Here is a 26,282-nt window from a genome sequence, read left to right on the forward strand (position 1 = left end):
CTGCTCAAAAGATCACACCAATGAGATATTCTTGGAGGTGTGAAATAGTATCCGTTTGGATATGCGGATTTTTTGAATCCGGATTTCTTCAAAATTGTAGCTAAGAGACCGCCCTTGTTTTTTACTTCTCGTCCTTCTTTCCGACAACAAGAGAGTAGCATATCCTCCCTTTTTTTCAGAAATCTCAGGATGCATGAGAGATTTCTAAAACATGATTTTCTTACTTAAAATCTAAAAAATGTTGTTAGGACAACGAGAGCAGCTCAATCATGAACCCTCCTTTACACTTTTTCAAACTAAAAGCCTGGATTCTAAAATCCGCGTATCCAAACGGCCCCACGATATAAATAATAGAAATGCAGAACAAGTAGGGATGTGAATCACATTCCGGATGCGAAACGTTGTTTAAATAGTGTGATTTTTTGTGCCATTGGCGATCCGGTATAGGTCAGACCAGATGAACGGTCCAGATCAATCAAAAGGTAGGGCTACCATTTGACAGTTGTGGCGTGCGTCATTGTTAGGTTCCTAGTTCATTCTTCGAACAAAATCTACCAGGGCCATACAACACCGACTGGCTATAGTCGGTGGCATCGTGGAACATTTACCTAACAATCCGGTTGCAAGCCTCAACCTCTTATGACGAGATCTACGTAAGGACCAAGTACCTTACGAGGAAAGTGGATTCGTGCGCTCTCGCTCTCTCGGCTTTCTAGGGTTAGGGTTTTCATCAGCCTCACTCCTCTGTACAGGTACTCCTTCCTTGTAATACTTACCATTGTCTCTCCTATTCACTTCTTATTTCTCTTCTAATTTCTCTAGGGTTAGGGTTTTACTCGCAAATATATTTCTCCAGGTATGCTTCTTGTCTGTCTTGCTTTCTTCTTCTTCTTCTTTGTTTTCTCAGTTTTTAATCTTTCCTTTTCTTCTCCGGCGGTTTAGTCTGAATCCTATGCATCTTGATTTTTTCTTCTATTTCTAACTTTTTGTTTCTTTCTTTCTTTGTTTTTTTTTTGCCCGTCGATTTCTGTGTCTGAAAATAATCTAAATATCTTTTTTTTTTTGTTTATTTCTATACTAGTTTTTCTTCCTGATCATTTGATTTCTCTTTTAAGACTTATCCAAGTGTTTGTCATGTTCCTCCTCCTGCATTTTTTTTTCTCGTTAAACATCAACCCTTAGCCCCTGTTTGGATGGTAAGAAAAACATTTCTGATGGAAAAATTATTCCCGGGAAAAAATTTCTTTCCACAATTTAAAGGGAAATGATATGATTATTGTTAAATTAGCGGGATATCATCATCAATTGATGACTCCTCTAAACAAAAAATTGATTAGGGTTGAGTCAGGTTATATGTTTATAGTGTGTAAAATAAGTGGGAAAGTTTAGGAACATTTTCGTTTCCTAACTTTTCCAGAAATTTCTTGGGTACTTGTTCTTTTTCCTGATTTCCCACATAAACTTTGGAAACTATTCTCCCTTTTACGCATTTGTTTTGATATTTTTACTCTGATTGTCTATAGTCTTCACTCCCTGTTGGTTGAAAATGTATCAAATGTGATTTTCACATAACTTGAGATTTTGGATGTTCATTCATTTGTAGAAGTTCTTTGCTTTTGTACAATCAGGAGGGAATTTCTGTTCAACCGACTTCATTTTCGTCGCCAACATGGGTGAAACCGGTAAGCGCACCCGCCCTGTGAGGGATAATGACAGTGATGAAAAATACCAAAAGCGAAGATTTAATAACAAAGACAACTCAGGTGATGGAGAGTTGGTTGTCTATCGCATACTTTGCCCAGATAGTGTTATTGGAAGTGTGATTGGTAAGAGTGGTAAGGTGATAAATAACATAAGGCAAGAGACCCGTTCAAAGATCAAAGTTGTCGATCCTTTTCCTGGGGCGAATGAGAGGGTTATAACTGTCTATTGTCATGTCAGAAACAAGGATGACACAGAGGTTGATGAAGATGATACCAAACCTATATGCCCCGCACAGGATGCTCTTCTAAAAGTTCATGCTGCTATAACTGATGCAATGGCTAATGTTGGGGATTCTGACAAGAAGCGTAAAGAGGAGGCCCATATTCTAGTCCCGAGTAGCCAAGTTGCAAATGTTATTGGTAAATCTGGGAGTACCATCAAGAAACTGAGAACCAAGACAAAGACGTATATCAAGGTTACACCTAAGGATCCCAATGATCCCACACATTCTTGTGCAATGGACTTCGATAGCTTTGTTCTGGTAATTATCATTCATATTGACCAATTTTCTGAAAATGGAACTTGAATCTGGTTCGTAAGAGGATGGCATCAGTTTAAATCATGAAGCGAATTGTAGATCTTTAGATTTTTTTTTGGAAATTAAATAAAAATATTTATAACTTAGTGATATGGCCAGATTGACTATAATTTAACATTTCCAACAACTATTTGCCAATTTTTACCATCTCATCGCTTCTGGTAAAGATCTGTTTCAGCATAACATTCAGATATTGGAAGGTGATAGTTGGTTTCAGAATGTATCTGTGAAATTCCATTCGCCCCCCTTCAAACCATGAAATCGAACTGATTTAAAATCATTACCAAAGATGGAGTCCTGTTCCATTTCTTTATGAATTGTTTGATTGATTTACAGATAAGATTCAAGTTGAAACATGAATTTGTTTCTACAGATTCAACTGTACTTATAGCATTTGAATTCTAATATGTTTTCATAGAATATCGATGCTTAGTTAAATAGCATTTTGATTCATTTACAGATAAGATTCAAGTTGAAAAATGAATTGGTTTCTACAGATTCAACTGTACTTGTAGCGTTTGAATTCTAATATGTTTTTCATAACATATTGATGCTTAGTACAATAGCATTTCCACTTATATTCTTTTATCCAGGCCCGTTGATTATTCAATTATTTTGTGGTTTTGGAAACTTTCATGCTTTTTAAACCAGCTAGGCTGAACTGGTCAATATTTGATTCCAGAGTATTCATTATCTCCAGTAATTTATTTGCTTTGTAACATAGGATTTAGCTATACTTCCAGTTTGCCTAGTAAGATATGATTTTCCACGATCATGCATTTCTCATGTATTTCATAGGTTGCACTTAAATATATAAATTGCTGTCATTGGCATGAATTTGTTCTTGTTGACATCTTCGTGCATTCGAAAGTCAATTGAATGAATACATGAATATATCTGGATCTAGCATGTTCCTTATAGAGTCATCTTCTGCGAGAGGCTTGTCACAATGCATAAATCTTGACTATCTATACGAGGGATAATGCTGGGCATTTGCTGGAAGTTGTCTTGTCAGTCATGTGCATCCTTAACCTTTTTTTGTTTGATGGTTACAGTTGCAGAAGTTCTCTTTTTTGGCATTGATGGTTACTGTGCTGTGTTGGATGTTTCGGGCAATTTTTAAACACTAATATTTTGTTGGGAACTTGCCCAGAACCACAACTGGCTCAGCTTGAGCTAGTCAGTCACTTGTATTTTGTCAAGAACTTGCCCAAAACCAGAATTAGAAGTCAGCTGGAACAAGTCATTCGCCGTCTCGACTTGGCTTATTTAGTGACTGTCCCAGGGAGTTTTGATTTAACTCCATTGTCAGACATGTATTTGATTGACTTGGTAGGGCCAAAATGAGTTGACCTAGGCAAGCTACTATTTTTTTTCTTGTCATATTTTAATAATTGTTTTGGGGTGTTTGATACTTTGATCATTTGAAAATTTTAACTTTCTATTCCGTTAGGTATTGGTAATGTAATGTAGAGTTTTGTACGTGTGTAAATTCACACAATATAGTGTTACATGCATATAACTATGGTGCGTATGGGTAGTTATAATCTAATTATTGTCTAGTTGTAGGAATGTGTTTTAGAGTTATGGGAGTTAGTTGTTGAGGATGTGTCTTGTTAGTGGGTGTTGGTTACATGTTATGTGTTATGTAAGTGGGTTAATGGGATAGTTATGTGGCACTACCTTCATTCTTGTATTTAAGAAGTTTATGTTAATGAATAGGGAAGAGAAGAATTTTACAGCACAAATGAGACTTTGTTCTAGGAGAGTCATGGTTCCTCTCGAATCGAGCCATTAGGAGGTCCGGTTGCCTCGAATCAACCTCTCTCCCCCTCGTTTCTATTTTCTATTTTGTTTATTTGTGCTATGGCGAATTAGGCACGTAACAAATTGTAATCAGAGCGGTAGATCTTGCGCCATGGCTCCGCTGTCAGAGATTTTGGAATCCCTACGCGATGATTTCCGGTCAATCAAAGTGAAGTTTTTGAAAATGATGGAGGAACATCGGCGAATCATGGAAGGCTTGGAGAAAATCAGCAAAGAGATCAAAGAGATGCGTAAAGACGGAGAAAAGTTAAATCTTGAGAAAGTTGATGCTCACGTAGAGAAAATTGTGAAAATCAATGGCGACGAGGATGAAAAATTCTATTCCTTTCCAACTCTGACAGCACCAAATTTTGAAAGCAGGGTTCGCAAGATCACTGTCGTCACTTTTGAAGAATACGGAGGTCTAAAGTTGACTGTGTTTCTCAATCGAAGTGTGCCCAGTAAGATTTGGGACCCCGGCGGAATACAATCTTTTCTACAGTAATTCGACCTTGAGGACAAGGTCGATTCTAGGGGGGAAAGAATGTTATGTGCATATAACTATGGTGCATATGCGTAGTTATAATCTAATTATTGTCTAGTTGTGGGAATGTGTTTTAGAGTTATGGGTGTTAGTTATGTTGTATGGGTTTAGGGTAGTGGGAGTTAGTTGTTGAGGATGTGTCTTGTTAGTGGGTGTTGGTTACTTGTTATGTGTTATGTAAGTGGGTTAATGTGGTAGTTATGTGGCACTACCTTCATTCTTGTATTTAAGAAGTTTATGTTAATGAAAAGGGAAGAGAAGAATTTTACAGCACAAAGGAGACTTTGTTCTAGGAGAGTCATGGTTCCTCTCGAATTGAGCCATTAGGAGGTCCGGTTGCCTCGAATCAACCTCTCTCCCCTTCGTTTCTATTTTCTATTTTGTTTATTTGTGTTACGGCCAAGCACGTAACATATAGCTTTACTTCTGATTATACCTACCTATTATATGTGTGTTATGCATTTCAAGAAGGAAGGTCTTTGATGTCCGTAAAGATGATGTGAATTCAAGATTCACAGATTACTTTTCTGGGAAGGAAAGAAAAAGTGAAGAAAGGAAAAAGATCAAGAATAAGGAAGATTAAGATCAAGAAAGATCAAGAAGGAGATGAAGATAAAGAAAGATCATGATCATTAAGATCAAGATCAAGATTAAGAAAGAGGGATGACAAGAATAGAAAAGGGGTGCGTTTTATGAACCCAATCAGGAAGGGTGAAGAAGGAAATGAAAAAAAAACTAAAAAAGGGAAAAGAGAAATGAGACTAGAAAGAAAGAGATACAAGAAGAAGAAGGGCAGATGGAGAAAAAGATGTAAGAAGTGAGAAGGATAGGGGGGTGTTTGCTTATGCTCTTAGCCGAGTGGGGATGAGGGGGAAGAGGAGATTATTAATTGTTAAGATAATAGAAAGAAGGACAGATACCATTAAGAAAACAGAAAGAAGGAAAGATAGGAGTTAGGGTAGAAACATTATTCCATCATTGCATAGCATCCAAGAGAAGTGTCCTGAGGCTACTTATGTATAAGAACTGGAAGAGAACGAGAAAGTTCTAAAACCCCAAAGAAAACGTAACACTTTAGAAATAAAATGTCTTCTAATGACTGAAAGACTCCCCACTTCGTATTAATATGTGTACGAGGCTTATGACTTAAAAAGACTTAAATAACACTCTCAAAACTAAATAAAACTCTTTTAACATTAACGATGGACCCATCTTCTCACAACTTGTTGCTTATACAAAAGACTTAACTTGAATAGCATTTGGTAAACTAATTTTTCATGAATTGTTTTCCAAAATAAAAAAATTTCCCCATTCTCAAGGTAAATTACCAACCTACTACACCCGGGAAGATTTTTCCCTAGGTCAAAACACCCCCTAAGTCCCTGTTTGGTTTGCACGAAAAACATTATTGACGGAAATTTTTTTCTTCTTTCCACGATTAGAAGGAAATTGTATGATTATGGTTAATTTAGTGGGATATTATCACAAATTGAAGGCCCCAATAAGTATATATTGAATAGGGTTGGTTCAAGTTATCTTTTTTTCATTAAAAAAAAGTAGGGAATTTTAGAATTTTTTTGCTTTACAAACTTTTCCAAAATATTCCTGCAATCCAAACAGGGCCTAATTGTTCCTCATTATGGATTTTACCTGAGGTTCGCATCTTACCTCTTGTATTCTGACTTGGTTCACTGCACACTGCCCTGAAATCTATGAGATCTTAACTGTAACTTTTAAACTATTAGGCAACCATGGAGTCGAAAGTCACTCATAAAATAGGACACACTGAAATTTGAATGCCCTTAATAGTTTCGTTCAAATTGCTAAGACATACTGAATTCTTTGTGACTGCCTATTTTGTACCCTGAATTCCCTGAAACCTGAACTGTAACTCTTAAACTTTTAGGCAACCATGGAGTCAAAAGTCTGTTTCAAAGTCACTCCTAAAATAGGATACCCTGAAATATGAACTTATAATAGTTTGCTATACATAAAACATGAAGAATCATATGTGCCATCATTTATGTATGCATTCCATGATGTAGATCTAGAATTTCTAAATGTCAATCCCAATGTTTACCCTAGAGAACCTTGTTTTCTTGATAAAAGCTATAATCCCTCAGTTCTCCAACTGCTTATGGGTTGGTGCACCTCAATTTGATTTGCAGTTTTTTTATACCACAGCTACCGGGATCCTCCATCTCCAAATCTTAGACCTATATTCGAGAAATATCTATGTGCCTTTCGTTTTTTTCCAAGTGCTGCCTCATGATTTTTTCTTTTTTCTGTTATGTCTTGAGTTGTACTGTTATTTTTATGACTAGATAAATGGAGACATGGGAGCAGTAAAGAAAGCATTGTTTGCAATATCTGCAATCATGTACAAATTCTCTCCAAAGGAAGAGATTTCTCTCGATACAACTGTGCCTGATCTTCCCCCAAGCATCATTATTCCATCGGACGTCCCTGTTTATCCAACCGGTGGCTTTTATCACAGTGCAGAAGCTAAGGCTCCCGCTCCTAGGTCAGGGCCGTCGGTCATGGGTACAACACAACATATCCCGGAACTACATGGATACACTGATGCTCCATGGCCTATGTATTCCTCTGCCCTTCCTGTTGTTTCTGGTTTTGGTGGTTCATCTCCATCTGAAGAGTTAAAAGTACGGGTATTGTGCCCATCTGACAAGATAGGGCGTGTTATTGGCAAGGGAGGGAGTTCCATTAAAAATGTGAGGGAGGCAACGGGAGCTCGCATTGAGGTTGATGATACAAAAGATGAAAGAGATGAATGTGTTATCACTGTCACTTCTACAGAGGTGAGGCATGCTACCATTATTTCCTTAGTTATATCTATATTTTCTATCCATTCAAAAATATATATATATATATATCTATATTTTCTTTCACATCATGGGGATTACAAATGATATCTTTTGGCAGTCTGTGGATGACCTGAAATCTACTGCCGTCGAAGCTGTCCTTTTGCTTCAAGGAAAGATCAATGACATTGACGATGATGATGACACGGTGAACATGCGTCTCCTTGTTCCACATAAGGTTATTGGTTGCCTTATTGGAAAGAGTGGATCCATTGTAAATGATATGCGTAAGAGAACTAAAGCTGATATCCGTATCTCGAAAGGTGAAAAGCCAAGATGTGCTAATAGTGATGATGAGCTTGTTGAGGTTTATTTCTGCACCTTTAACTTGTTTTTTTTTTTTTTCAAGTGGTAATTGTTTGATTATATACCTCGTAGTTTTCTTCCATTTCAAAAAAAAAAAAAAACATTGTAGTTTTCAAAATTTGATTTTTCTCCCTTTTCGTCCAGGCGATTGGAAAGGTTGGTAGTGTGAGAGATGCGCTTGTTCAAATTATTTTAAGGCTCAGAGATTATGCTTTGAAGGATAAGGAAGGTGGTCACAGTGCTCCTGCTGCCGATTCTGTGTACTCGAGTAGTTTCTCTGTGCCATCAGTTTTGCCTAGCATTACCTCAATTGGTTCTTTAGGTTATGATCAACGAGTAGAAACTGGAAGTGGATTGGGTATGCTTTCTTCTAGCAGCAGCCTGTATGGATATGGATCTTTCCAGGTACTTTGTATTGTGTGACGGGCACATCATTTTTTATTCTCAGTCCTTAGTCCTTTTCTGTTGTTGTTACTTATACCACAAATTTTGACTTGGAATTGGGTGAGTAGATTTTGTTTGGCCAGGGTCTGAGTACAGTTTCCAGGCAACAATTTTAGAAAATACAAAAAATTGGCAAGCCAATTGTTAACAACAGACATAGTCCAATTGTTTTCAGCTCAGCAATGTTTTTCATATTCTTGGCATAGGTCAACTTGGAAATTGGAAATAAGTCAATTTTTGACTTGAGTCATAATATTTGAATATTAAGAACTACTGCACTATGGCCGTAACCTGGAAAGTACTTTGTTTGGTTTTGGACTTTTGGTCGAACAATTTGTGTATGTGAAATGTAAATGCTCTCTTCCTTTCGTAACCAGAACATTTGTTTTGGCACCATTCAAAAAAGAAAAAAACAACATGACATTTTTTGTTTTTACTTTATGTGAAGGTTGGGAAGATCTTGAAAGTACTTTGTTTGGTTTTGGACTTTGGTTAGACTACTTGTGCATTTGAAATGCTACTGTTAATGCTCTCTTCCATTAGTAACCATAACATTTTTTGTTTTTACTTTATGTGAAGGCTGGGGAGAATGGCTATGGATCCATCCATCCATATTCATCGAATCCATATGGCGAGGTTTGGGAGACCTCGAATGTACTTTGTTTGGTTTTGGACTTTGGTTAACTACTTGTGCATGTGAAATGCTACTGTTAATGCTCTCTTCCTTTAGTAACCAGAACATTTTTTGTTTTTTCTTAATGTGAAGGCTGGGGAGAATGGCTATGGATCCATTCATTCGTATTCATCGAATCCATATGGCGGGTTTGTATTTCCAACCTGCAGTCTTGTATTCTTTATTTATTTAACTCAAACTCAACTCAACTCAACTCAACTCAACTCAACTAAGCCTTTGTCCCAAACTAGTTGGGGTCGGCTAATGAATCCTTCAGAAAAAATTCAGTTATTTATTTAACTGTATTTTCTTATTATTATTTTTGAAATGGAACTGTATTTTCTTATTATTCTGCCTATATAGATTGCCTTCAAGCCTCGAGGTGACAATTCCTTCAAATGCTGTGGGTAAAGTGATGGGAAGAGGTGGAGCAAACATAGCAAACATCAGGAAGGTTAGTTGTTTTCCTGATCTTTATAGTAAATTTGGATGGCGTGGAGAAGTGATTCCATTGCTTCTTTGTTCCAGAAACTCCATCCCTAATACTTGGAAAAAAAAAACATATCCAAGAGACTACTTGTCCACATGCACCGTGATCTGGACCATTTGCATCCGGTGGATCTATGTCACAAATATCGTTCTCGGGAATTTCTTGGCTAGGGAAAATCTCGGGATCTCTCTCTCTCTCTCTCTCTATATATATATATATATATATGGGTTTATATCGAGAAAAGCGATAAAAACAAAATTATTTAAAATATGAGAAAAGGGATCCTGCGCTTGAGTGCAGGAAACAAGATTGGGGCCACTTTGTCGGGGTGATCCTAAGCATTCATTTGAAAGGTCTCATCATGGATGGGGTGTGTACCAAAAATCAGCTTCATTCATCATAGGGTGTCCATTTGTGGTGGTGAAAATGGATAGATACTGTTTGTCCGCTAATTTGCCCATTTTCACCCCACAAATGGACACCCTATAACCCTAAGATGATCCAATGGAGCTGATTTTTGGTGGACACTCTATCCATGAAAGGGCCTTCCAAATGAATGCTTTGGATCCCTCCAACAATGTGGGCCCCCCTGTTTTTGCACTTGAGCGCAGAAACCCTTTACTCTTAAAATATATATAAATATATAAAATTTGAGAAAAAATATAAAATAAAAATGTCGTAAAAACATCGGGATAATATCGTGATATTATCGAGCATTTTATGATAAAAGAGAAAATGTTGCTATATTTTTAACATCTCAGGATTATTTCTGGATTTTGTCGTTTTATCAAAATGTCACGATAAAAACGTGATATTTTAAAAATATCAGAGATATTTGTGACATAGCAGTGGATCCACATTGGATGGCTCCATGGCCCAGAGGCCAGAACTAATATCGGTTGAATTATTGTAAGTTTGTAACCATACCTCCAAATGAGCCGTTGAAGATATTATGGGTAATGGCTCATATTCAGTGCTCAAGTTTATTTACCAGACAGGTTTGATGAATTGATGTGATTTCTAGCTGTTCCATCAGTAGTTTCAAAACTATCCGACGTCATTGTGGACTCTCCCGAGTCAACTCCTCTTTACCATGGTCGCGTTATTGTCCGAGTCTGCATTTTGCCCTACAATGTCAATCAAAATTCCTTTGACCAACTGTCGAGAGTTATGACTGCATCAACCAAGTACTAAACCGCGTCAATTGAGTAGTCGATTGCGTCGTGCCAAGTTGACTAGGATTTGCTTTGGCCATGTTTTGACCCGTGTCCGCGTTTTGAAACATTGAGTTCTATCCACACTTGGACCCCCACCACATGAATGGTATATAGGGCATTGTCCTCCCGTTCATTTAGAGATAAAAGTTTGACCAGTCAACCTTGCTATAATTTTTATTTGGTATATGCATTCAGTTAGGGAGTGAGCCTTGGTGCAACGGTAAGGTTGCTCCATTGTGACCTGGGGGTCACAGCCCTCATGGGTTCGAGTCACGGAAACAGCCTCTCTGCAATGCAGGGGTAAGGCTGCGTACATGTAGCCCTCCCCTGACCCCACAATGGCGGGAGCTTCGTGCACTGGGCCACCCTTTTTAATATGCATTCAGTTTCAACTTGCTTATATTCTACATATTTTGTGTAACTGCCCATCTATATATTATGCAATGCTGGGATGCTTGCAAAAGTCTATAAGGAGCATTTCCAGAGTAACATGCATTCTTAATAAATAAACACTTATTTTGAATAGGGACGGTATTTTGTCATTAGTCCCAGGATTTTGCACAGAGCAAAAGCCAGCTATGTTGAGAGCTACACAGTGTATTTTATATGTGCACATAATCTCTATGTTCAAAAACTTGCTCTAACTCAGCTTAGTTACAAAAGTGCCACAAGGAATCCAATCACATTAGCTGTTTGGGTAGTCCTGGGGGATACGGGAAACACATCCGTGTCGGGAGTGTTATGGAAAAGTAATGGGGCTGGATCAGATTATCCCCTCATGGGTGCCACAGACACTCTTTTCTTGGTGTGTTATTTTGAAGGATTTGTGTGATGAGCCAGTTCTTTGCAGACTTACTGGAAATACCCTTGGAAGCGTGCTATTTGGGAATCGTGTTGCCTAAGCAGAAAATGCAATGCTTCCCAGAAACCGGGGAAGCACATTTTCAGTTTGTGGGAATTGCAGTATCGAGAGAGAGTTTTCTTATAAGCTAGGTTTAGGGATTTTTTTTTTCCAAATTACACGAGTACCCTTCTAATTGAACTTATTTTCAATTGAATAAATGGTTTTTTCGTAAATATCATAAACCTGAGGTATAATTATAGTTTTCTGCATTTTATGGGAATCACATTTTGTTTCAGGAAATGCAATTTCTGAAATCCAAATTTGTGTTTTCATTCCCTTTTTGTTACTTTCCTTGACACTTCCCTCTCCGCCCTTCATGAAAGCTCTCACTTCCTGTGTTGGCAATTATCGTCTTGTCTTTGGAGAATTGTTGAAAAATTTTTATGCAACGTCTGTCGCACACCATTTTCTTCAAAGACGTAATTGTGCTTTCCACACTTTTTCTTTAATTAATGATGTCACTCAAGTTAGATTTGATTGAAAAAAGATGAGTGGGCTTTCATTGCGTAATAATGTAGGTATCTCCTGTAATATCAAGGGTATCTTTACTGTATGTAAAGTTCTGTGTTTTGGAAGTTGGAACTGATTGGTGTTGGATTTGCTAGTATCACGTTTCCAATGACTTATTTTTTGCAAAATTCTGTGTTTTGCAGATCTCCGGGGCAACGGTAGAGATTCTCGACTCAAAAACTTCCCGTTCTGATCGCATTGCCCAGATTTCTGGGACACCTGAGCAGAAACATATGGCGGAGAACTTAATCCAGGCATTCATCATGTCCACTTAACTTTCAGGATGCTTTCAATAAACTGGAAGGTGATCTCTACTTTGATTTTGGGGTGCTCTTCCTCAGAGGTTTCCTTTCCTTAGTTTCTTTAGGCTTCTTTTTCTTTAGGTTTCTTCTGGAGACGGAGGACGTAGCCCTAGAAAGCCTACTGGCACTTTCTTTGTTCTTCCTCCTCAACTCAAGATTCTGGAAGATTCTCAGCGGACTATTTTTGGGAGATTATTTCCTTTCTAAGTTGATGACTTCTCCAGTTATCTTAGAACTTATAGGATCTTTCTTTCCTGTTTTTCTGTTTTATCTCACATGATCTCTAGGTGGCGTGGGCATCATTTGATCTCCTGTTTGTGCCATGCTCATTAATGATGTTCTATGCCAGAGTTTACTCTTATGACCTTTACTTATTCGTAATCTCAAACTATTTATGTTTTATTTTCTTGTTGAGCGTTCCTTGTCCCTCAGCTTTACAATTGTGATCTATCCGTTGGCATACAGGTATGAACCCACTGGTAGGTTCTTGTTTTCTCTGTATCCTCCGTTTCAATTATGTAGATGCTAAAGGGAAATACTTGCGGAAACTATACCTGCAATATATGGAATTCCTTTTCGTTATGCAGCTTCCCTTTTCTGGAATTGTTTTTCCTGACTTGGAAAACAGAAGAAATGATAATGAAAATCACCGGGCCCTCAGCACTTGGGCTTGGTTCTTCAGTTCGGTTTCAACATAGCCCCTTGGCTTTCATGCACACTCGCTGTGATTTTTTCATGTGATTGTTCCTCTAGCCTGACCTGAATCTTGATCCGGGTGATTTTTTCCCCTTGTACAAATGCTCACATGCACTCTCTTACTGATCTTGATCTGCATGCTGTTTGCTTGCTCATACTCCCCTACCCTAGGTTACATTGGAAAAGTTAGAAATCAAGCTAACAATATTGGTTGGAAATTTCTTCAATTACGTCTCTCGTCCTTCATGCAGTCTTTTATAATAGCTTAAACCCGATATTTTCTTCTCCAAACGAGACTAATAGTGTCCGACTGACCCATTTCTGACTGTCAATGCACAGAGTCTAGGCCTGCTATGCTTTAAAACCTACGATTTTTTTTACAGCATAGTTTCTTTGATCTTTTTTCTTTTTCTTTTTTAATTTTGAAAGATACCCCATTTATTAAGATGAAACAAAGCAGAAATACAGAGGCCACAGGGACAGACATCGCCACCGAAAATTACAGATCCTGATTAAAAAACAAAAACAGGAATCCACAAACCATTTGAAAAAAATTTAAAAAATAGGAATCCACAAACACAAGACACACACCTGATGGAGTCCAGGGGAAGAGAAATAGAAGAACAAGAGAAGAAGAGAGGGTAGAATCTGTAATCAATCTTATTTCATAAAAAAACTAATTAAAGTTCAGTACAGTATATAAGCAATAAAATAACATGGAAATAAATCCTTAAAAGTCCTAATGGGCAAATATGCCTCTTAATGGGCCTACAATCTGCAGCATTAATTGCATCATTAACTGATGCAGGCAAGGGAAGAGAAATAGAAGAAAGAGGAGAAAAGAGAAGAAGAATAGAAGAGGTTAAGGGAAAAGGAAGAAGAGGGGAAGGGAAGATTAGATGCGAGAATCTGTAATTAATCTTATTTCATAAAAAAAACTAATTAAAGTTTAATACATCAAACCCTATATATAAGTAATAAAGTCTTATGGAAAATAAAAGCCCTATAAACTAAAAACATGGAAATTAAAATCCTAGAAACTAAATAACATGGAAATAAATCCCTAAAAGTTCTAATGGGCAAATAGGCCTCTTATTGGGCCTACAATCTGCATCACCACCCTTCTAGCACATAAATCAAATCCCCTCATCATCACCCTTCTAGCACATAAATCAATTCCTTCTTATTCACAAACTCTTAAACTAACAACTCTGCCCTCATTTTTCCAATCCTTTTGCCATCTTATCAGCATATTCATTAGTTGACCGCTTCTTATGGCTGAAATCCGGTGCAATTTTTCGAACAAGATCGCTAGTTTTTCTTGGTCTATTTGCTTTGTTGTTGGCCCGTGTTATAATGTTGAATCACTTTCTTTTATTATGGTGCTAGACCATAGTTGCTACCATAGATGCCCCAAACGTGTGGGAAGCTCGTTTCTCCAAAAATGTGTTTCGGAAACGCGAAACAAAAAATAGGGAAACGTTTTCAAAATGCTTGGAAACATAGGAAACATACGGGAAACTTCTGTGAAACATGCAAGAAACATATCGGAAATGCATGTGAAACATATATAAAGCGTTTTGGAGAAATCATAACCCCCCCCCCCCAAAAAAAATAAAATAAAATAAATGCATGTATTTATGCGTAAAAGCTCGTAGAAATTTAAAACTTATAAATTTCAAATCGATAAAAACACATATTCATGTTTCCCTTGTTCATACGTTTTTCTTTTGACGTTTCTCTATCATTTTCGGAATGTTTATAATGTATTTCCCAAGACATTTCTTGATGTGTTTCTTATATGATTTTCTACTTCTTTCTCACTTTCCTTTTCCCCTCTATTTTATTTCTGTGTTTCTCGCTTTTGTTTTACGTTTCACTTCCCGAATTCGTTTCTCAACATGGTAGCATAAACTTAGCGAATCATCTCAAACCCCACATAAGAGCTCTTGCTTCCTTCTAGTTGGCGTCACACACTCCGGTTGTTCTTGAAAAAGAATGAATCAACTCGTGGAGGATGCCGCCAATGCCCGCACAACCAGGATTCCCTTTTGAGCTTTCATTAAAGTTGAGTTTCTCCCATCTATTTATGGGAGGACTCTACCCTGGCAAAACTTTAATATGGATTCCTTTTTCACCAGTTATTATTATCCAATTTCTAAGGATTTCTCCCATGCTATAATTGGAGATAACTTGCTACTTCTTCCCCAAGATTTATTCCTCTCTTTCCTAATGTGTCGTGCTAGTGTAAAAGGCATTGATCTCAATAGATTCTTGGATCAATATTATACAGTTCAAAAGATGGTTGTCTTGTTCTCACCGTATGGAGAAAATTGAAAATTTACAGGCCAATGAGTTATGCCAGTAGGCCAAATGTTGTCCTACTTTTATGGGCTTTACTTCTTTTTTTTCATATACAACTATGAATTTTGAGGTCAAGGATTCTTTCATGCTGTGGGGGATCCCTTGATAGGACGGCTACATCTTCAGTGTAAATGTTTTTAAACTGTTTGGTAAGCCTTTCCATTTGGGCGCTGATCCACAGAAATTGTTTTATTTACATTGTAGACACCACTGATTGGATGGGGATAACATTTATCGTTTTTATTTTTAGATTGTGGTTAGTTCATGTATGTTTTGCCAGTGTCTTAGTACATACATGCCCAAAATTGGCCTTTGACCATTAATCATAAAAATGAAGATGATCTCATACCAAATCCTCACACTTTCTGGAAATATGTCAAAGAAGGGGTTGTCAAGCCTAGATTACTCTCTACAATTTGCAATGTTTGTATCCAACTAATCTAAGGGCCCATTTGGATGCTGAGAAAATTTTGATTTGGATCTCTCGCATTTGTGGCCCTTTTTGTGCTGTGATTTGGATCCGGATCAGATCCTTTGATTTCCAAATCAGCGACTGACAGTGGAAAAAATCAGATTTCCAAATATGTTGTGGGAATAAGTATGTGGAAATCCACACCTTAACCCTCTTTGCTCCTCAACCTCTCCCCTCCAGCAGGAAACCCCCTTCCCTCTCTGTCTCTCTCTACATGAGCTGGTGGATCTATTCGTTTTGTGTTCAAAATTCAAATCCAAATCCAAATAAAAAATATGAGGTGTCCAAACGTGCCGAAGTAAATTTTCTGAAGCACCCATAGCCAAAAGCCATCGGTATCTTTTATTCTATGCGTTGGGCCAGGGAAAGTGCAGACCTATAATAAAACAGAACCAACCAATTGAATCAGCTAGTGAGTTGGGCTAATTGTTTTAGCATCTGGGCTCTGATTTTTTTTCTCGGTTGTTGCCTCTCCTGAGGTCTCCAAAATTCATTTTACTCGGTGATGTCGCAGAAAATCAATAGCAACCAAGAGATCTCTTCATTGTCTATTAAACTGGGTTTAAAGAGGGCAATTCATTGCTCTTCCTAAGGCAACACGTTCTCCTCTGAAGAGCTAATTATGTTTGAATATGATCACAGTGTCTACAAGATTGTTCTTTGATCTCTGCCTTTTAACTTCTTTCTTCATTACTGGTTTGAACTTTGAATAATCATGGAAGAGTGTATTAAACAACGTTTCAATTGCATTTTATATGGACTGCTCTTTATTTGGTTTCACGCGTTGTTGCTGGAGTTTATTCCTCTCCACTTTTTCACAATGTCTTTTTTCAAATGCTTGCAAATGCGAGATTTTGTAAAGACATTCTGTTCTCCTTATGTGCTCCTTATTTGCTCTTTAGCTATTACCCACCCTTATGTTTCCACATAGCCTCAGATTTTGTCTTATTCATTTGAGTTGGCTACTCTCATGCAACAGAGGCTCCACGAAATGCGGTTTGCGTCGATCCATAGCAAATCAAAAAAAGAAGAAAAGAAACCAATCCAATGGCAAAAACGACAAATTGTTTTCGTCATGTAATCAAAATATGGTCGCCCGGTTATAATCTTTTCAACCCTCGAACTTAGGGCTGGCAATTACACCCGGGAAAAAAAGGGGATCCGGGGCGGGGATGGGGAATGCAACACCCGCCCCGCCCGGCCCGGACCGTTACCAGCCCTAGTCGAACTGTCCAAAGCCTTTTCGCTTCGATGTACAACAAAACAAAATCACCACGAGGGAAATACTCCTCTGCCATCCTCAAGGTCGACTGTGAAGATAGGTCCTCCCCTGCGCACATCTTCAACAACAAGGACAAACTCGTCATTTCCGGCAGGGGCGATGCCAGAAATTTTGCACAAGGGGGGCAAAAATTATAGTAATTTTTTTATCTATCTTAAAATTAAGATAGAAAAAATTTCTATTTGAAATTTTGCACAAAAAAGGGAGATAAAAGTGGTAAAATTAAAATTTTAAACTTATTTTCTATCTTAGGGATGATTCGAAAGGGGGGCATATTTTTTTAAAAAAGGGGTAAAGATAAAAAAAATATTAAAACATGAAGGTATATATTTTTTTTCCAAAAAATTAAGGGGGGCAATTGCCCCCCTTTCCTCTCATGTGGCATTGCCCCTTTTCCGGTCTCCTCTGCCTCCTTCTCCACTGCAGCATCGTCAACCCTACATGCCCTCCAACCATTCCCTCTCTCTCCTCACGGTAACTGTAGTGTAAACAACCTCTATTTCAAAAAGGATATGATTTTTTCACCCTCCTGTAAGATTATTCGCCCCCCTTTTGTGGGCAGACTTTAGTGCTTTTTTTTTTATTATGGGTAAAGCGGGTGCACGAAAAAATAATCTCCCCTAAAATATCCTTAATTAACAGTAATCCTTGTTTAAAATGAACCATACCACAGCCCACACCATAGGATGATCCAAACTCTACATTTGATGGGCCACATCGTAAATAGGTTGTGTCCCAAAAAAATCATTTCCACAGGATGATCATAGCCCTTCAATTTAAGGAGAATTTAAAGAGAAACTATAGATAGGAGGGTTTCGATCATAGCCCTTCAATTTAAGGAGAATTTAAAGAGAAACTATAGATAGGAGGGTTTCGATCATAGCCCTTCAATTTAAGGAGAATTTAAAGAGAAACTATAGATAGGAGGGTTTCGATCATCCTTTGGAAATGATTTTGGGGGCAAATGGGCTACTTGGTGTAGCACTTCATTTTGCAAAAATATGGGTGGGGCCTACAATTGATCGAAAACAAGTTGATTGGACTAAGTCTAATCAAGTTAATCAATTTTGAAAACAACTTGATTGAAAAAATGTGACTCGTGCCAAGTTGATGGAGTAAAAAGAGGTAGGGGCAGACTAAAAACAACTTTGTTAGGAACAATGAAGAAAAACTTAAGGGCTAAGAACATAACAGATAACACGACCTTGGATAGGAGAGAATGGAAGAAAACGATCTACGTAGACGAACCCAACTAGTGTCAGGATTAGACTTTGTCAATTTGAGCCGGGTAGATCCTTCTTCACCTCTTTTTCTAAAGGATTCATTAGCCGAACCGAACTATTTTGGGACAAAGGCTTAGTTGAGTTGAGTTGATGGGTGGGGCCTACAATTGAGCCTTAATACACCATAGAATGACCCAAACCATCCGTTTGATGTACCCCCAAAATCATTTCCATAGGATGATCGCTACCGTCCGATGTATAGAGGTTTCTATAATATGCAGTTTCTCTTTAGATTGGGGCTAGGATTATCCTATGGAAATGAGATTTTTGGGGCGCAACCTATTTATGTTGTGACCCATCAAATGGACGACTTGGATCATCCTATGGTGTGGGCTGTACAATTAATATTGAAAAATATGGGTGGGCCTACCTTGTTTAAAGATTTCAACAGATTAATTGTTGTGTAGGAGAGGGAGGTTTGTAGTAGTGTTGTATGCTGTAGGGGTTTGGGAAAAAACATGAGATGAAACCGGAGACCTGGAATGACAATATGACATCCGTTCAATCTCTACAGAATTGTCTATGTGGCAATGGTTGTGAGGATAATGAGAGCATTCTGAAGTCATTCTATATCAACAGAGGGATGAAATTGAGAATAGCGTGGACGATCATCTCTGTAATCGAGGCCACTTCAAGGCAATTCTTGCTTCAACAGATCAAATCTGATCATCAAACATTAGAGAGTTTGGTATTAACGGATTCAGACAGGCAGTTTGTGTTGCAGATGAATAGGGAGCAGCTCCAGGAGCTGAGATTGAAGCCATTGTCGTTGTCTAGATTGGCGAATCGGACACTCGTACCGGCTCTAAGCATGAGGCTCTGGTATGCACCGCGGCTTGAATTACCAGATGGGTCTGTTTTGGAGGGGGCGACATTGGTGGCAACTCGCCCGAGTGAGCAGACGGATTCTATGAAGGAGGTTTTGGATAGTTGTTGGGTCTCAACTCTGTTCGAAGAGCCTTATGGGACGGCTGTGAAACTGCTCGTGAAGGGACAGACTTACTGTCTTGAGATAAATCCTATCTGACCCATGGCATTTCCGAATCTTGCCCTTGTGATCATTAGAAAAAGAAAGAGATGGAACAGGGAAGTTATGTGAAAATGACAAATCTGAGTGTAGTGCTTTTCATTCTTTTGGGTTATTCTCTTTTGTGTTGGATGTTATTGGGTTCAGTTCTACAGTAAACTCATTTATCAGGTGTTGCTGACCTTAATTGTTAGTTGTATGATCACGCCAAGGTACCTTTGCTTCTTTCTGATAAAGAAATATATCATTACTCTGCTCTTCTACTGCCTGACGATGGTGATCTTTTTTGTTAGATTGGAGTTGTCTATATTTTGGCTGATTAGCTGTTTATGTAAAGGAAAAAAAAAGCTTAATGGTGCATATCTTGAATTTTCTGTTTTTACTTTTCGCCTTTTGAAGTTGGAAGTTTCTCAGTTATATTGATAGACTTGATATGTACAGTAGGATTCCTCATAAATAGATTAGGTTTACTAATTCAAACAAAACAAAGGTATGGTGTAAAAGTTTTAAATGTGCATTTATTGGTTACAGGGATAAAGCTTAAGCCCTGTTCATTTTAGATTTTGACAACTGATTGTGAGTCCATAACCAATTATTGGACTCAAAATCTGGTTTAATTTTGAGTCCAGTAATCGGTTTTGGACACACAATCAGTTTCAAAATATAAAACAAACAGGATTTCTAGTGTTAGAATCAGGATTATGTTGTAGTCTCTAAACATAATTATTATTTTTAGATAATCATGATCGATCGACATAATTTAGATCAAAATGACCTTGTTTGAGATAATAAAGAATCTCAATAGAAACCCACTGAACAATTTTGATATGAGAGAGAGAACCTGAACTTAGAAGGACAAAGTTAGGAGAGACTATATTGAGTCCTGATTAAATACTCCCTTTTTAGAAGATCCTACAACCTTTGGCAAAGCCATGTCTCTGCAGATGCTAATTCTTGAAAAGAAACCAGGAGTGATGAATATGAATCAATTGTGTCCAATAAAATATGGAAAGGTGTAGATCTACAGTAGAATCTAAAACTGTAAAAACTAAATGGATAATTAGAAGAAGCAAAGGCTTGATGGAACAATAGATAAGTTTAAAGCTAGGCACGTGGCGAAAGGCTTTAAACAAGTAACTAGGTGAAGGAATAGATGCTTTTTAGACCAATGTGTTGTAGCTAAGGCTGCTTCCGTTCATGTTCAGGTAATATTTGCATTCACCCTTCATTTGATAATGCTCTAAACAAATACACTAAACGATGAAAACAAAATTCGTAAATGCAGACCTCAATGAGGAGATCTATATGGATCAACATGAGCATTTGTAGATGCTTGGTCAAGATTACACAGTGTGGAAGCTAGTTTAAAATGTTATAAAATGAAATCGTAGCTAATGATGTTGACAAATATTTGTATAGCAAATTCTTTGAAAAATGTTAAAGAGCATTTTGTTTTTATGTAGAATGAGATGCTTATATGGTTGGTGTTGATTTGATATTGTCAATGAAGCAAAAATGGTTTCTTGATATATGTTTAGTCTGTGGACATAGTGAAGCATATCGGCATCCTTGGGATCAAATTGATTTGAAAATGAGTGATTTATCTTAACCAAACCGTATTATGTAGAGAACATCACTGAAAGTAAATTTATTTTTGATGGTCTTCCTAATAGTGCATCTTATGATCCTAGGGTTTAATATTTAATATTATGAGATGCAAATGCAAGTTGTACTATGCTAGGATTATAGGGAGCTTGATGTACAATTGATGTGGACTAAAATTGGGCATGAAGTATGGGCGATACTATTAGCCTAGGCCCTAGGGTAGTTAGTTTCTCTTCACATATGGAGGGTTTGTGTGTGTTTTGAGGTATATGTAGCAGTTAGATGGGCTTAAGTGTGTGTTTGTATTATGGTAATAACAGCGGGGATGAGTGAGTGAGCATGTGGCTATGCAGGGAGATGACGCTTATAACCATGGTTCCAAAATCCGAAATTTCGCGAGACCTAAGATTATCTCTAGAGCAATGATATGCATGACTTATGTAGTGAAGCTGTTTCCTGTGAAACCTATGATTATCTCTAGAGTGCTGAGATACTTGGGATACAAGCTCATAGACCTTAGAATGTGCTGGCTTTGAGAAAGATGTCGAATTTCACCATGTAATGCCTTTCTCATTAAGCTGAGAAAGCTGAGAAGGTATCAAAGGTCTTTCCACTTGGTAAATAAAACTATAAACTATGCCTGTAATTTCAAAAATACACCCGCATGCACGAGGAAAAAAAAAAAAAACAGCAACCTAATGTGAGTCATCTGCGAGTGGAGCCTCTTTGCCCAATGTGGTGTCGAAGTAGAGTGGCAAAGATATTTCGGTTCGCATTGGTCTCACCCACCACCAAAAAATGGTTGGTATTATAAGGGTATTTTGGTCATTTTCTTTGAAAAAAAAAATCAGCCCGGACGAACATGGACATTTTTCTTGTCTTCTTATGCACAGGTCCAAGTGAAATTGGCAGAAAATGAAAATAATGATACTTTTCCAAATAGAAGTGGCTTCACAATGTATGGAGAAAATTAAAAAGCGTAAAACAAAGTGAGTAGCAGAGTTTTAAATTTCGGTTTTGGTCGGCAAAGAAACAGAAACATTTCAATTTCGGGAGAAATTTCGAGGGAAATCTTGTAAAATTAGGTGGAATATATATGCAAATGATGAAATTTTAAGATGGAACTTTGGAAAATGCTAGAATCAACACAAATACGTACTTAAAAACTATTACATCAACAAGAAATTCAGTCATAGTAGCTTAATCTCATCGAACACTAGTGACATGTGTTACCACACGTTTGGAATAGTAAAGTCAATAAAGAAGTACAATGTAGTGAAGTATAAAAAAAAAGGTACAGTGGCCAGTCTTTCTCCTCTAAGGACTCCAAATCTATGTCAATACCACACAGAGTTGCGGTGTTTGATTGGTCTCCTGCCGATCTGATATCCCATCCATAAGATACAATTACTTTGTTGTGCAATTCAATGATGTTGCCAACCAAATATCACTCTCTACTTTAATGAAATGCAAATCATTCTTCCCATGCCGGTCTGACAACTCATCCATAATATACAGCTACTTTGTTGTACAGTTCAATTGTATTGCATACCAAATATCACTTTCTACTTAATGAAATAAAATGGTGATCATTCTTTCCATTTTTTGTCATTCAAACCATTTCATTCGAATTTCAAAATAACATGAAAGGAACTCATTGAGATTTCAGATAAAATCCTCTCCCCCCTAACGTTATTCATTAAGTTTTAAAGGCAAAGAAAAACATTTAAGGGAGCATATCACTTCCCTTCCATGAAAGCTCTCAACAGCCAATCTGGTGGTCAAAACGACAAATTGTGTTCGTCATGTTAACAAAATATGGTCACACGAAACCTTTTGTTACCTTCGGGCTGTCCAAAGCAATAACAACAAATCAAATCACCGAGACAGTAAAATACTAGGGGTGCAGCTCGGTAGGGGCGATGGCACTTGAAAGGGAAGGGGGACAATTGCCCCCCTTAATTTTTGGGAAAAGAAAAATATACCTTTATTTTTTAATTTTTTTTTTATACTTACACCCTTTTTAAAAGAATATGCCCCCCTTTCCAATCATCCCTGAGATAGAAAAAAAATTACTATAATTTTTGCCCCCCTTGTGCAAAATTTCTGACTTCGCCCCTGCAGCTCGGGTCGCGTTAGATCTGGTTGAGGTCAGCCCTGGCCCAACTCTAGGTAGCATTCCCTCAACTCTAGCCCTACCCAACCCGAGCCTTGGGTTGAGGATGGTCAATCCTAACCCAACCTGCATGTAAATATCTCAACCCTAATACAACCCATCGAACTCAAAATCGGGTCATGTTGAGTCGGGCTGGGTTCATATTCACCCAACCTGCATGTATATCTCTCAATCCTAATCCAAGCCATCTAACTCGAAATCGGGTCGGGTCGGGTCGGGTTCACGTTCACCGAGTCAGGTTGTCAAAGCCTCAACCCTATAACCCATCCCGAAATTAAATCGAGTTCGCTTCTCCTAACCCTATCGAGAAAATGTCAACCCAACCCGGAGCGAAGATTGGATTGAACCCGACCTAAGCTGCAGCCTTAGAAAATGCCCACATCTTCTCTTCTACGCCGCCTCGTCTACAATCCTACAATCCTACAATCCATGGGATCTTCGCGAATCTAGTGTTAGGGTTTTAGTTAGGGTATAAGGTTGGTCTCTCTCTCTCTCTCTGGAAAACCCGTCGGATTAAGGGTAAGGTTTATCCTCCCTCCTTCTCTCTCTTTCCTTTGATTTTTTTTCCTTTTGACTAGATCTCATCCCACCAGGAAATCAATACATATCCTTTTGAGCAAGGTTAGGGTTTCTTCTATCCATACATTTCCCCAAGCATAATCATCAGTAGGAGAGATCTGAGCCGTCAAAGATGGATGAATTCGACCGATTACCGGACTGCCTCGTCCTCCTCATTCTCAACAAGATCGGAGACGTGAAAGCCCTCGGCCAGTGCTGCTCCGTTTCCCGGCGATTCCACCACCTCGTCCCTCAAGTCCACAACCTCATCCTCACCCACGTCAAACCACCCCATCTCGCCTGCATTGTCAACATTTTCCACGCCCTCGGACAAATCCTCGCCCCCCAAAAACCCCTCTCCCCTCATGGCAACACTAACGGTAACGGTGATGTCTCCCTGACCGACGTCTTGAAGAACTTTAACGAGATCCGGAACCTCCGAATTGAGCTCCCTTTTGGCGAATTAGGGCTCAACAATCGCGTTTTATTGAAATGGAAGGCCGATTTTGGATCGTCTCTAGACAAGTGTGTAATCCTTGGCTCATCTTCTTTTCTCTCAGAAATCGCAATATCTCTACAGAATAGTGGCAATGGTGGACACAATAATGGGACCAGTATTCCACCACTAGTCTATAAAATAAAATTGAGACTAGTGTGGACATGTATGTCTCTGATCGCGGACGCTGTAAAGGATCTTTTGCTTCAACAGATGATATTTGAACATCAAACACTCGAGAAGCTAGTCGTAACGGATTCAGATCAGCAGGGTTTGTTGATTATGAATACGGAACAGCTCGAGGAGCTGAGGGCGAAGAAGCCATTGTCGGGCATTGAGACATTTGTGCCGGATCTCAGTATAAGGCTCTGGTACATGCCGCACTTGGAATTGCCTGATGGGTCTGTTTTGGAGGAGGCGACATTGGTGGCAATTCGCCCGAGTGAACTGATGATGGGTTCTATCAAGGAGGAGGTTTCAGATAGTTGTTGGGTTTCAAGTGCGTTTGAGGAGCCGTATAGGACGGTTGCAAAACTGCTCGTGAAGAGACAGGCTTTCTGCCTCGAGGTGAATTCTTTCTGACCCATTGACATTGCTAGAGTCTTTAGGTAAGTTTTTGATGTTAGGGGCTTTAATTTTCACTTGTGATCATTAGAAGAAGAAAGAGATGGAACATGGAAGTTGTATGAAACTGACAAATCTCTTGACTGTTTAATGCTTTTCCTCTTTTGTGCTGGATGTTGTTGGGATATGTCATTCTTAGGTCTAGTTGGGATATGTGATGCGAATGAGGCTGAAATGAAATCAGGGCTCTTCTTTTTGGATTGCGATGGGCATATGAGAATAATCAACGACCATTGATAGTTGAGAGAGACTAGACAAATGCAGTGGCTTGGGCATCGGGTACTTCAAAGGGCCCCTGGCGACTACAAGTTCTAATAGCGGAAACGCTTGATCTTATAAGGTCGTTGAACCCTAGGATTGAGCATCGAAGGAGATTGGCAAACGAGGAGGCGGATGGACTATCTAAATCAGGATTTCTGAGGGAGGAAATGTTAGTTGTTAGTTCTTTGTAAACCCTTGAGAGTATGTTTCTGGATCAATGATCCCTATTTTGTAATATGGAGGGGACGACTTGTCCCAACCAATATCCAATAAATTGTCAATTTAAAAAAAAAAGCATCTTTCTTTGTACTTCTTTAGTTTTGTCATGAATACATATTTTAAGAAATGAAAACCCATACATTTGATACTTTAGATCATTTCCCCCTTCAGACTTGCCAAATTTGGTCTAAAATTTGCAGGATAATGGAATATTGGCAGAAAGGTCTAAATAAGAAAACGAATTTTGATTGATGTGGATACTACTAGTTCAGGTTTTTTCTTCCATCGAATGGTAACCCAAATCCTACCACTGATATGATGGACCCTGTTGATCATGACCTGTAAATGTTCTCTCCCCTTTCCCTTGTGCTGAAAGATGAAATGAATCTGTTTTTTGCTTGAGAGCGTTTTCTTGTAAGATTTCTCTCACTCATCGTCCTGTACTGATTTCATAAAAGCTCAGTTGGTGGTCAGCCTCTTTCAGTTAAAATCTACCCATGCATGTGAATATAGTATGTATGGATGTGTTCTGCAGATAGGAAACTATGCTGAACTTTTGTGAACTTGTTTTCTTGCTACCCTCATTTAAACTGTCCGGGTTAATTAACCGGCCATAATAGACCATTTAGTTCTTAATTTTATGGATAGATGTGGCTGATTGCATACCATGTAATTATGTAAATGAATTGAAAACTGCACCAGCCTTGTAAGCACTGGCCAGTCCATATGTATGGATGTGTTCAGCATTGGAGGGATCCGATATGCTGATATATTGAGAATATTAAGGAATATTTTTGGAATATTCCTGATATGGGAATCAGAAGGTGCCCAATATTGGC

General features: G+C 38.3%; 1 protein-coding gene and 2 pseudogenes across 3 annotated transcripts; all 3 read left to right on the plus strand.

The window, feature by feature from the left end:
- Positions 1–593: 593 nt before the first annotated feature.
- On the plus strand, positions 594–12,786 carry LOC143884215 (KH domain-containing protein At4g18375-like). 3 transcript variants are annotated; one of them, XM_077387656.1, is made up of 10 exons: positions 594–752; positions 1,629–2,245; positions 6,977–7,471; positions 7,596–7,841; positions 7,985–8,245; positions 8,864–8,938; positions 9,051–9,106; positions 9,321–9,411; positions 12,222–12,382; positions 12,462–12,786. In XM_077387656.1, exons 2-9 carry the CDS (start codon positions 1,670–1,672, stop codon positions 12,351–12,353), a joined length of 1,932 nt encoding a protein of 643 aa, XP_077243771.1. In that variant the 5' UTR covers positions 594–752; positions 1,629–1,669; the 3' UTR covers positions 12,354–12,382; positions 12,462–12,786. The 3 variants fall into 3 exon arrangements, with proteins under 3 accessions (XP_077243771.1, XP_077243770.1, XP_077243772.1); XM_077387655.1 differs by having other exon boundaries at positions 12,222–12,786; XM_077387657.1 differs by having other exon boundaries at positions 8,864–8,920; positions 12,222–12,786.
- Positions 12,787–18,940: 6,154 nt separating this feature from the next.
- Positions 18,941–19,504, plus strand: LOC143882700 (F-box protein At5g46170 pseudogene; annotated as a pseudogene).
- Positions 19,505–23,559: 4,055 nt separating this feature from the next.
- On the plus strand, positions 23,560–25,518 carry LOC143884216 (F-box protein At5g46170 pseudogene; annotated as a pseudogene).
- The last annotated feature ends 764 nt before the right edge of the window (positions 25,519–26,282 follow it).

Source organism: Tasmannia lanceolata, unplaced genomic scaffold (genome assembly GCF_043159265.1).
Source record: "Tasmannia lanceolata isolate RefF3 unplaced genomic scaffold, GAP_Taslan_0.1 ptg000008l, whole genome shotgun sequence".
Lineage (NCBI taxonomy): Eukaryota > Viridiplantae > Streptophyta > Magnoliopsida > Canellales > Winteraceae > Tasmannia > Tasmannia lanceolata.

Excerpts from the sequence above, each read along its gene's own strand:
- LOC143884215 (XM_077387655.1), top strand. The coding sequence starts at position 1,670 with ATGGGTGAAACCGGTAAGCGCACCCGCCCTGTGAGGGATAATGACAGT. Across the intron at positions 7,842-7,984 it reads GTGATGATGAGCTTGTTGAG|GCGATTGGAAAGGTTGGTAG; the intron begins GTTTATTTCTGC and ends CTTTTCGTCCAG. Across the intron at positions 9,412-12,221 it reads ACATAGCAAACATCAGGAAG|ATCTCCGGGGCAACGGTAGA; the intron begins GTTAGTTGTTTT and ends TGTGTTTTGCAG.